At 35.8% G+C, this 12704-nt stretch overlaps 1 protein-coding gene and 1 pseudogene across 1 annotated transcript; both read right to left on the reverse strand.

The window, feature by feature from the left end:
- LOC105743930 overlaps positions 1–3670 on the reverse strand; it is a 6321-nt pseudogene extending 2651 nt beyond the window's left edge.
- Positions 3671–3883: 213 nt separating this feature from the next.
- Positions 3884–12431, reverse strand: LOC101572226 (olfactory receptor 11G2-like). The gene is made up of 2 exons (XM_023704151.1): positions 12400–12431; positions 3884–4799 (listed from the first exon to the last, which is right to left on the reverse strand). Exons 1-2 carry the CDS (start codon positions 12429–12431, stop codon positions 3884–3886), a joined length of 948 nt encoding a protein of 315 aa, XP_023559919.1.
- Positions 12432–12704: the final 273 nt, after the last annotated feature.

Genomic DNA, 12704 nt, shown 5'->3' on the forward strand with positions numbered 1-12704 from the left:
ATTTATTTATTTATTATTTATTTATTTATTTATTTATTTATTTATTTTGTGTTACTGGGGCTTGAACTCAGGACCCTGTGCTTGCCAGGCAAGCGCTTATTCTACTGAGCTATCTCCCTGGGACAAATGCCCTTATGATCCATTCACCTCTCCAGAAATTTCATAATCCACTCAATCATGATGAGACAATATATTTTCCAATAATATTCTCTTCATATTTTACTTTGCTCTTGCTAGATTCTGGAAAATGTTATTTTCCACTTGTATGAAATCAACTCTTTAACTTCCACATATAGATGAAAACATGCAATATTTGACTTTTTGTGCCTGATATTTCACTTAACATGATGTTCTGCAGGTCTATCTATGTTGTTGTGTAGGTATTTTCTGACCCCAGCACATAAGATAAGATTCTGAAACTTTGAATCAAACTGTGAATAGTGCTGCAATAATCATACCAATGAGACACAGTTTTTTCATACTGATTTCATTTATTTTTGGCTATATCTCAATTAATGGGACACCTGGGTCATACGGAAGTTCTATTTTTTAATTTTTTATTTCTTGGAGCCTCATTTCTATTCTCCAGACTGGCTCAACAAATTTATGTTCCCACCCACAGTGATAGATGTGGTTATGCATCTCCTCATACACTTGCCATCATTTGTCACTTTTGCCTTTTTTATAATAGGGATTTCAAATGGAAAGAGCTATTCATTCATTTTAATTTTTTTTTTTTTGAACTGGGGATTGAACTCTAGCCCTTCAGCTTACCATGGAAGCGCTTATTCTACTGAGCCATCTCCCTGGCTCATTCATTTTAATTTTAATTTTCCTAATGATTAGTGATGTTGGATTTTTTTACTACTTGTTAATCATTTGTATATCCTTTTGTGAGACTTTCCTATGCATATCATTTCCCATTATAAATTAGATTATTAATGTTATTGGTGTTGAGTTGTGTGCAAGTAATTTTATTTTTTACCATAGTTTTTATATTCATGTTCCAAATTTTTTTTTTTGTGGAGTAAGTTCATATTTGTGGAAAGGTTCTGATATAAATTATGTAATAAGCATGTTTTTGTAATATCCTCGACTAATTTATAATTTCAGAAATAAGTTAATGTAACATGGTATAAAACTTGTTCCTATTCACTTCAGGTTACAGAATGAAATAAATAAAATGTCTTTGTAGGGATGAGGAGCACTGGCCATGGCAAAAAGTACAGTACTAATCAAAGAAAACTAAGTCAAGGCTACCGTGCTATTATGCTAAAAACAAACATCTTCATACATTTGAATATTAAATAAATGTGGAAGATCTTCCATATTGACACCAGAATTCAAAACTACCTCTTGTTCCTCAAGTATATTTGCAGCTTATCACTCACCTTATGAGCATGTTCATTAAGACAGGTATCAAACATCAATATTTACTCTTTCCAATCAAGAAGTTTCAGGGAAATGTCAGCCTTCTCACTCTTGAAAATGTGCACAAAACTTTTATCAAAATCTTATCCGGTACAATGGTATGGTTTTGTAAGTAACTAAATAGCTCAGACGACAAATAACATGATCCTATTTAAGCATCTTGCCAGCAGAAAAGCCTTTACATATAGTACACCTGGTGAAAGATCAGCTTGCTTTAAAATATTCCAGTACAATTTTCAGAGTAAAAAACTTTACAGAAGTTAACTCAAAATTATAAAAGTCAAACCAATCTTTTTTTTTTTTTTTTTTTTTTTAAGAACCAGGGGTTGAACTCAGGCCCTTGTACTTGCACTTGCCAGGGAAGCACTTATTCTACTGAGCCATCTCCCCTGCCCCTCAGACTAATCTTAAAGAAATAGAAGGAAAAAAAAAAGACTAACTAGGGGCCGGGGAGATAGCTCAGTAGAATAAGCTCTTGCCTTGCAAGTGCAGGTTCCTGAGTTCAATTCCCAGTATAAAAAAAAAAAAATAGACAATTGGAGCATAACTGGTTGAACATACTACTGCAAAATTTTAGATGCCAAGTCAAAATAATTCCAGTAACATTATGCTAGGGTAGACATTATTTATGTTTTTAAATATGAGTAATTGTTAGCCAATGTTCTACTATAACATGGTTCATAGTCTTATCAATCTACCCATTAGGAAACAAAAAAAAAACAAAAATAATTAACCCCCAATGTGAAGTAACAATAGATGACATTTAACGAAGATAATGCAATCAACATCTAAATTAATTAGTTTAAATTAAAAACCCAGCAATACCATCTTATTAGTCAGTGCAAATGCTACATACAGGGTTTTCTGAAGAAAGCATTATTTTGCCAAGTCAACAGATTCTATAATGTACAGGCTTAAATCTGCATTTAAAAAAAAACTGCCATTATATTAGTGCATAATTTATCAAAATTGTAGAAATGATTCTGCATAACTTAGGAGATTTTAATATCCATTACATCAGCTGAAAGACTTAGGCACTTGGTTATATTTTTAATTTTAATTGCTTCAACAAGTAGCCTATGTATAAATATTAACAAAGCAGAAGCTATTCTTGAAAAACCTAAAATAAATAAATAAATTAAATAAATAAAAATAAAAATAGAAAAAGAAAAATAAGAAAAAGAAAAACCTAAAATAAAAAAATGCTACAGATAAAAGCACTGCACTACACTCCTACATATAATATAATAAAGAAAGCTAGTATATAACAATGTAAAACTCTGTGAGAATGTGTAATTCCACTCTTCAAAATTAAAAAAAAGTTAGAAAAGGAAAAATATCCATGCAAAGTCCCATGAAGAAGATAAGTAAAGCAGCTAGAATGAGATGCAAATTTCTTTCAGTGAGAAAAACAAACCAAAAATAAATAATTAGTTCTACTTTCACTAGATGTATCATTGTAAGATCCTGCTAGTTTAATAACTGAGTTATTGATTTTTCTACAAAAGCCATTTAAAATAGGAAATGGCTCAGTTACTGCACCAGATTGTTACAAACTCATAAAAAGCTGCTTTAAGCTTAAGTTAAATGTCCAAATTTCAATCACTTCTGGAAAGTGAACATGTTACCCTACTAAAGTAAATTTTCTTTCTTTTTTGTTTTCATAATGCTAATGCAAAAGGGCTTGAAGTATCAAAGTGTCCATGGGAAATAGATACCCCAGCCTTCCATGATGTGGTTACAAATTTGGAAGATAAGTCTCTTTTCAGTTGCTAACCATCTTCCCATTTGCAATAGGTTTTAAAAAGTCATTTTTATCTTCAGACATAACATGAGTTTACAGAGTGATATTGCCAACACTGACAGATGTGGTGATAGGGAGGCAACTTTCATTACTCACAGACATGGGGAGTGACTGACTAAAGCAACAAGTCACCAATGGCTCTTTTTGATGCTGTTGAATTGGATGATCGTTTTGCACTGCAGTACCATTCAGCAACTGGTCATTTTGAGCACTGATACCAAGTTGTATGACCAAGATCTCTTCAAATTTTTCACTTTGTCCATCAGGTTCATCAGTATCAAGTGCTGAAAGCTCTAACTCAATATCTCTATGAGGCTTAGTATCTGCCGTATCTTCTGTATAATCGCTCTCTCCATTTCTCAGCTCAATTTCCTTACATAGAATATTTATGGTAAGGTGATGGCCTTCATCCAGGAAATTCCACTTCTGTTGCATGGCTAGAAGTAATGAGTTACACTTTGCCTGCTGAAGTTCATTTTCTCAGATAGTCTCCAGTACTGGAATGGTTTCTATGACCAGATAGATCAGTAAAAATGAATCCGTAACATTCAAATATAATGTGTTAATGATGTGGCCTCATTGACATATGAACTCCACCTTGAATCAACAGCATTAACATAACGGACATAAACTGATATACTGATAGGCTTAGTTACACTTCCTTGGGAAATGAAATTTCTGTAGTGCATTTTTCATATCTTTGTTTCTTAGACTATAGATCATGGGATTAATGAGTGGGGTTCCTACAGAATAAAACAAGGTAACAAGCTTTTGCATTCTAGCTTCATGCTCAGATGTTGGGCTCAGATACATAACCATAACTGAGCCATAGAATAGTGAAACTATAGTCACATGGGACCCACATGTAGAAAAGGCCTTCTTTCGCCCTGCTGCTGAAGGAACTTTCAAAACAGCTCTGAGAACCAGCACATAGGATACCGTAATGCACAGGAAAGGAATAAACAGAAGCAGAGAACTTATAATTGTCCAGAAGAACTCCATCATTGGGGCTCTGGAACAAGTGAGGGCTAACAGAGGACCTGGGTCACACAGGAAATGATCAATTATCCTGGATCCACAGAAAGACATCTGTGAAATGATAATGATGGGGACTGGGAACCAGAGGAATCCAAGTATCCAGCAGGTAACTATAAGATGGGTGCAGAGATGTTTTGTCATAATGGAAGTGTAGTGCAGAGGCCTGCAGATGGCAAGGTAGCGATCAAATGCCATAACTGCCAGGAAGAAGCATTCTGTGGAACCCAAGGAAAAGAAGAAATAGAACTGGAGGAAGCAGCCAGAGAAGGAGATGACCTTGGTGTCAGAAAGGAAGTTGGCCAACATGTTGGGGACCGTGGAGGTGACATACCAGATCTCCAGGAAGGAGAAATTGGCCAGCAGGATGTACATGGGTGTGTGTAGTCTCTGATCCCAGCGCACAGCACAGATGATGGAAGCATTTCCTATGAGGGTGAGGAGGTAGACAGCAGAGAAGAGCACAAAGAGGAGGATCTGCCCCTCCCTGGGGCTGGGAAAGCCCAGGAGGATGAAGCCAGAGATGGTGCTGGAGTTGTTGGGGATGTTGAAAGTTTTCATCAGTCTGTGAATACCAATAACTGCTGAATATCCTAGGAAAAGCAGAATGACTTCATTTTGTTGTTGTTGTTGTTGTTCAAGATACAAACATATTTGTTTGCTCAATATTGAATCAGTATGTATTGAGTATTTACTGTTTGCTAGGTATTTTTTCTAGGCACTTTTTATATTGCAGTAAATAGAAAAAACAAAGTAAAACACCTACTTCATATTGCTTGCTTTCATTTCTTAAAATATCGACACTAGATTAACTCTTTCTTTGTCAAACACTTTTCTCAGTGTAAAGTTGATTCTTTGCAGTATCAAAGAGTATTGTTTTGAAAGTGTTTGGAATTAGGCATCATTTTTGCATTGAGAAAGTTTTGAATTTTTAAAAGATGAATGGATAAGTGTATTTACTTATTACTTGCTAAGCTCGTCTAATGCAGCTGCTGATAAGTGAATGCTTTGATGATTTAGGAAAGGAAATAAATGGAAGTTTTGGATATAGGTTGTGGCTTAGTCACAGGTGCTTACTTAATAAGCACAAAGTCCTTTTTTGATCCTCAGATCAACACTATCAGAAGTGAGATTTTTTTTGTATTTTATGTATTTGGTACAGGGACTCACTATGCAACTTGGACTCATAGTGATCCTCCTCAGGGCTGGGATTACAGGTGTGCACCACCACTCCTGGTGTTGGTGGTTGACATAATGCATCTTGGGTTCTGGATCTGGTACAGCATGTAGTACTGTGAATGGAACCCTGGTCCTTGTGCTTACAAGGCAGATGCTTAGATGACTGAGCATCTCCCCAGCCTAGAAGTAGAATTTTTAATGTCACTTAAAGTATTATTGAACAATAGTTGTGTGTAAGCCTCACTTGTTAATTCAAGGGCTGTAATACACTTGACTACCAATTGCTTGGGTAAGTTTTTCAAATTTTCTGGAGTAAACAAATTTAAACAATAACTTTAGGCCAACTTGCTAGATAACATAAACATTGTCCATGATCTGAGAGGATACAAAAGACTTATTCTCTGGGATAAAGATGAACTAGTGACATTGAACTCTGAATTAAGGACATTACTTGATTCCCATGACAAAGGTCACTCACAGGTCCGAAAGGAATTCCCAACACTCTAATAATCTCTGTTTTTGTATTACTTCAGAACATTTCTGTCATTAGCTTGATAAGGACAGGGATGGGATGAAAGCAACTTCACTTGAAGATCAGTCCTCTCTACTTCTACATGCCTTTGCTAAGCTTTAAATAATTTTTTGGAGGTTCAGATTAAATTTCAAATGACTGTGTATTTATTTCTTGTGAAAGGAACTGACATTAGAGCCTAAATATCTCCTATTTTTAAAATAACTTAGTATTTCACTGGATGAGGATTTAAACAATCAAATGATAAAAAGATTTTTGTCTTTTAAAGACCTCTCCCATTCCAATGCATTTCTTTTTTCTCTTTGTAGATTATTTTAAAATCCATTGTTGGATCATGTAGGACAGGGCTTACTCATGAGTGGCAGGAAGAACATAGAGCAAGACTTGATGTTACTGACAAAGTCAAGCTAACTAGTCTGAGAATTTTTTTGTTTTTGTTTTTGTATTTTAGGAAAGGGTCTACAGGGTGTTCAGGGTGTCATTACTAGATCAGAATTGTGCTCCTCCTGTTTACAGCCTCCCAAAAGCTGGGATTACAGGTGTTAGGCACCATGCCCAGTCTCAATTGCTGTCTCAGTGTACCCTGAGGGCAGGGTGGGCATGTCAGGCCCAGAGATCAATCCTGTGCCTGCTTACAGGCACTTTAATGTGCTGAGATATTTGGCCAGCCCTTCAGTCTGAGAAATCAACATAGCATACAAAATGTAGAGTCCCTCAGCTTATAAAAATTTTAATTTTAGTCTGGTTTTTAGATGGTAAATGAAATCTATTGTTTAATAGTGGTAGTGCTGGGGCCAGGGAGATGGCTCAGTAGGATAAGCGCTTCACTGGCAAACGCAAGGATCTGAGTTCAATCCCCGGTTCCGCAAAAAAAAAAAAAAAAAAAAAAAAAAAAAAAGGTAGTGTCACATATATCTTTGGCACTGGGGATCAAATTCACAATCTTGAGCTTACTAGGTAGGCACTTATGCCTCTGAGCCATCTCCCCAAACCCCCAATTGCACACTTTCGGTCTGTGTGGTTTTGTTGGGTTTTTTTTTCCCCATATTGAATTTCAATATATAGACTATGATCTATTTGGCCATTTTATTCCTTGAAAGGTAAATATTTGAGTAAATGCTTGAGGATTTTCTTTTTCTTTTTATAATGTCTCTTCCTTTTCCTTTATCCTTCATATTCAACCCAGCTAAAAATATTCCTGCTTCTATTTCCAGTATATCTCACCATGCACCTGCTTGGACTATTTCTCTTCTGGATACCCCTCTACCATACCCCTCTCTTGAAACCAGACAATTATGAACTAAAACTTGTATAAAGTATGAGCTAAATGAACTTTTCTTCTTTTAAGTTTTGCTGTCAGGTGTTTTGTCTCAGTGATGAGAAATGTATCTAACACTAAATTAGATACTAGAGAATTGGGGTCACTGCTATGGCTGTTTTTAACCATGAGGCTTAGGAGACTTTGGAACTGGCTTGCTATAGAGAAAAGAATTAGAAAAGGTTTGAAGATGATAGCTGAAAAGCTAGGGTGTGAAAACCTTAAAATATTCTTGATGGCATTGTATATAACTTAGTCAGAAATATTATAGGCATGGGCTGTGGAGATGGCTCAGTGTAATAAGCACTTCCCTGGCAAGCACAAGGGACTGAGTTCAATCCCTGGTTCCACCAAAATAAAAAAAAAATAAAGAAATATTATAGGCAGTCAGATAGGTCTTGGCCCTTGAGGGAACCAGTAAGAAATATAAGATTCCTTGGAACTGTTAGAGAGAGAGAGAGAGAGAGAGAGAGAGAGAGAGAGAGAGAGAGAGAGAGAGAGAGAATTCTATTGTGGGCTTTACCTCAAAGAAAAGAACACACAAATAGATACCACTCTAGGGATAAATATCAAGGATTGATATTCTCAGTAGTTCTCTATCATCTTGAGAAAGCCAGGAAGAGTGACTAACCCAACCCCCTGCAGGAAAAGTCCCTGTTCTGTCTTTTTGTCCACTTGCTGTGTTACTTGCTTTTTCATTTGATCTCAATGGAATAAATTTCACCTGCACAATTATGCTTGCAATCCTGTTGATTGAACATAGTTTTGTCCCACCTAATATTTACTTTGCGAGTTCCCATATTTCCTACCTTAGCAAAATGAAAAAAAAAACAAAACAAAACAACAACAACAACAACAAAAAAAAAAAAACAGAAAGGACAGGTTCCTTGACAAATTACTCAAAAACTCTTCTGTCTCCCACAAGGAAGTTTTGTTTCCATCAATAAATATATTCTGCTCCTAACCTCTATTGCTTCTAAAATTCATGCTTAAATTTTAGAGAAGAAGAACTCATCCTAGCCATCTTTCAGGTTGGGAGTTTTTTCCCCTACATCAATGTGAGAAGTAAGTCTGATCTCAGAAGACCAGAATGCTGATAGGAATGTTGCTCATACAGACAAGGCCTGTGAAGTTTATGCTGGGAAGAAGATGCATTGATTATTGGATTCCAGAATATGTGTGCTATGCCTTGGAAGAAAGTTTGTCTGCATTTTGTTTATGCCTAAAGATTTTGTCTAAGATTAAATGCAGCTGATTAGTTAATCTTGCAGAAGAAATTGCACAGCCATTGAATGATGATTCCATGGAATGGCTACTATTAGGGGATTTTAACCAGGTCTGTGTTGATAATAAAGAACAAAGAGTCCAATAGAATAATTAAAACACTTTGCATTTGTCCAGAAAGGAAGCACCAGTTAAGTTTAAGCCTGCAAAGATGGAATATAGAAGTAACTGGTTTTGGAAAAAGACAATCATAGAAAAACCAAGCCTTTCTGAAGAAGACAACAGAAAAGATAGCCTTAAATACAAGAGTCAGTATGACTCCAGTCTTTTCAGCCTCAAATTTTCAAAGATGAAAGACTTTTCTTTGATAGGAAAGCCCCAGAGCACCATGTCCCAAGATGGTAATGACCTAGGGAAGTTGCTTCTCAGGATTTGGTTGATAAGCACTTGATGCCTATACCCACTGGAAAAGGAAGTCTAGATAGTGCCCAGATGGTGACAGACCTTGACATCATGTATATAGCACTGATTTAGGTGCATTAATAATGTAAGAGTTGTGAGATCAAGAAGGCTTACTTCCAGATTTCAAAAGAAGCCCCAGGATAACAGACAGTGTGCCCCTAAGTGAGTAGGTGAAGCTGTGCATATGGTAGCTGAAGATTTACTGGAGATTTAAGAAGATTGGAGATGCCAGGAAAGTAGAAGATCTGAGAAATATTACAAGGAGAGTACAGAACTGGCCCAGGGAAGAAGCTGTAAGAGCTATATTCATGAAAGTTCTTCAAGGATGGAGCCATCTGAGCCCTTTGCAGTTAACATCATGCTACCAGATGTTTCATATGCTAGAACTGAAAGTACAGAACTTAATGTTTGCCCTGCTGGAATTTTGAACTTATTTGGTCCCATTTCACTGCATCCCCCTATCTGTAGCTTTTGGAATGATAATGTCTAACTTCTGCCAATGGTGGAAGTATTTAACTTCCTCTTTATTTCTACAGGGGCTCACAACTAAGAGTTTGCTTAAATGTCAGGATACCTCAAATTTGAAGATTTTCTACAATGTTGAAACTGTTAGTACTGTGACAACTCCTAGAGATGGAATAAATGCCTTGTTCATAAAGGGATATGCATCAGTCTTTGGAGGATCACAAGTGGAATGTTATAGAATATATCTAAAAATCCCTCTTAAAGCTTCATGTGAATGTGGGGTTGTGCTTTGCAGAGGTAGTTCTGAGAGTAAGTTTGTGTGATTACTAAATAATTCCAGTTATTGGTTTGGCACAGTTCAGGCTAGGATTGAGGGTGTGCATGCTATACCTGTCCTAGGGAGATTAGCCTGCATAAAATGTAAGGGACACAAACAGCAAAGGCAATTCTGGGCAATAAACCCAAGTCAGGAGGCTTTACAATTCCTGACTTGAAATTATACTACAAGGCTACTGTGATAAAATCAGAATAGTACTGGCAAAGAAATAGACCTGAGGATCAGTGGAATACATTAGAAGATGCTGAAGCCCCTACGAACACATTCAGCCATCTTATCTTTGACAATGGGACCAAACATACTCACTGGAAGAAAGATAGCCTCTTAAACAAATGGTGCTGGAAAAACTAGCTCTCTACATGCCAAAAACTAAAACTTGACCCAGGTCTATCACTATGCACTAAGCTAAAGTCAAAATGGATTAAAGGTCTAAACATTAAAACAGAAACACTAAATTTCCAGGAAGAGAAAATAAGAGGAACTCTTGAAGACATAGGGGTAGGCAAGGAGTTCATGAACAAAAATCAAATTGCACAAGAAACAGTTGAAAGATTTAACAATTGGGACCTGTTCTCATTGAGAAATTTTTGCACATCAAAAGAAAGTACAAACAAAGTGAAAAGAAGACAGTGAAGAAATTCAGAAAAAAATCTTGACTAATAAGCACTCAGACAAAGATCTGCGCTCTAGAATTTATAAAGTACTAAAAAATATTAAGGCTGCAGAATTTAAAGACCCATTTCAGAAATGGGCATTGGAGATGAGCTCACAGTTCTCAGAAGACAAAATTAAAGAAATAAATAATATATGAAAAAATGTTCCACATCCCTAGCCATCTGTGAAATGCAAATTGAAACAATTTTGAGATAGCACCTCACCCCACAAAGAATGGCTATCATAAAGAAATCAACCAACAACAAATGTTGGAGAGGTTGTGGGGGAAAAGGAACACTTCTCCACTGCTGGTGGGAATGTAGACTGGTGAAACCATTATGTAAATCAGTTTGCAGTCTCCTCAAAAAACTCACACTGGAAATCCCATTCAAACTAGCTATGCCTCTAACTGTGAATTTTCCTGAAGGAACTGAAAACATTATATCATAGTGACATATGTGTATCTGTGTCTTTAGTAACACAATTTTTGATAGCCAAATCTTGGAAGCAATCAAGATGCCCTGCACCTGATGAATGGATGGAAAAGATGTGGTATTTTTATACTATGGAGTGCACTCAACTATAAAGAATGATAAATTCGGAACCTTTATATTTAAGTGTATGTCACTTGAAGATATACTCATCCTTGAGATAAACCAGAGCCACATGTGTAAATATTGTATAGTCTCCCTTGTGTAAGAACTCAAAAGAAGAAATACAAATAGAAATATATAACACAATTAAAAGGAAAGCCAAAACTTAAGGATTAGACAACAAAGAGAAGGCAAGGAGAAAAGCTAGGAAGCATGACAGAGTCAAAGCCATAGGTTCATATGCACAAGATGGTTAAGGTAATGATCTTGAGGTTCTTCAGTATGTTTTTGAAACTAGTAGTTAATTGGTAGGATTCTCATCCTGACTAAATGTATGAGCTGATATCTGTGAAATGAGCAACTTCACTGAAGTTAGCGATGTGTAATACTAAGATCATGCTTGGAATGCCTGTCATTCTGGCCTTCTAAATATGTACTGCTTGTCATGTCATATGAATTTCCACCATGCTGTCTCTCAAGTAAATGTTTCTTAAAAAATGAGTAATAAATGAAAACAAGAGACTAGAAAAAAGGTGACAAAGAACTATCTTGATACAATGCTGTATATGGTTAGATTTCTAAATTTCTGTGTTAAGATATATAATTGTTTATTCCTGTTTTGTATTAATTTTTTTATTTTTTTCCTCATATTCTGTAGGTACTTAAAGTTTAACATATCAACACTTGATGGAAAATATCTGTTCCATGTTATGTCTAAGATGTTTGTATTCAGACACATAGTGAGGTTAAGCTCAACTGTCTATGTTGTAGGATAACAATAGAAACTTTCTCTTCTGGAAGGTTAACAACTTTAGTTTGCAGACCAAAAATTAGAGAAAAAGAACAGCTGCAATGACAGCCAACATTTTGGCCCTAGCCTTTCAATGTCAGTGAGGACTCAGGAAATAGAAGAACCTGTACTGTAACAACCTGTAACTCAGTTGTGTCTCAAATTTACTGATCAAGGAGATTATGGGGCCACAGAGAAAATTGATCAATGATGTAGAATGTGCCTAACGAGAGTCACATGGAAAAAAAATATTCTCTAAGGCTTTCACACAGAGCAAATTGGTCAAACAATGGCTGTGACTCATCCACATGGCTGACACTGAAAAAGTATTTACAAACTGTGGTACAGGGTTTCAGAGTAAATGCTGAGAGGATTTGACTAAACTTTTCAGATACAAATGTTATATTTCTTATTATACAGCTCTTGCTTTATCTTGTTCTTAACCATCCAGCAGAAATGTATAAAAACAAGGTATAAAAATAAAGCTATATCATTATGCTGAGCTGTAAAAGGCTCAAGTGAATACCTTCTGGCATGGCCAATTCCACAGATAATCCACTACTATTATTGACTACTGGCCTATATTGGAATATTTTGCTGAATTCATGCACCTACAATATTTGAATGGCAATGGAATACCAATCTCTGACAAAAATAAACAAAGAAAGGGATAGAAATTAAGGACCAGTTTGTATCTGTATATATAAAATAGGATAGATATAAGGATATTGTCTTTTAATTCTATTAGTAGAATGATTTGTACTAATACTGTTTTGATAGAATATAATGTCTGCATGTTGTACTAAGGATAACTACTAAGAAGGCAAAAATATGCAATGTATTATTATTGAATCTCTCCTACAATTGGTTTTTGAATCTA

This window comes from Octodon degus, unplaced genomic scaffold (genome assembly GCF_000260255.1).
Source record: "Octodon degus isolate 3935 unplaced genomic scaffold, OctDeg1.0 scaffold00189, whole genome shotgun sequence".
In the NCBI taxonomy this organism is placed as follows: Eukaryota; Metazoa; Chordata; class Mammalia; order Rodentia; family Octodontidae; genus Octodon; species Octodon degus.

Excerpts from the sequence above, each read along its gene's own strand:
- LOC101572226 (XM_023704151.1), bottom strand. The coding sequence starts at position 12,431 with ATGAATTCAGCAAAATATTCCAATATAGGCCA. Across the intron at positions 4,800-12,399 it reads AAATATTCCAATATAGGCCA|CACCATCTCTGGCTTCATCC; the intron begins GTAGTCAATAAT and ends CAACAACTCCAG.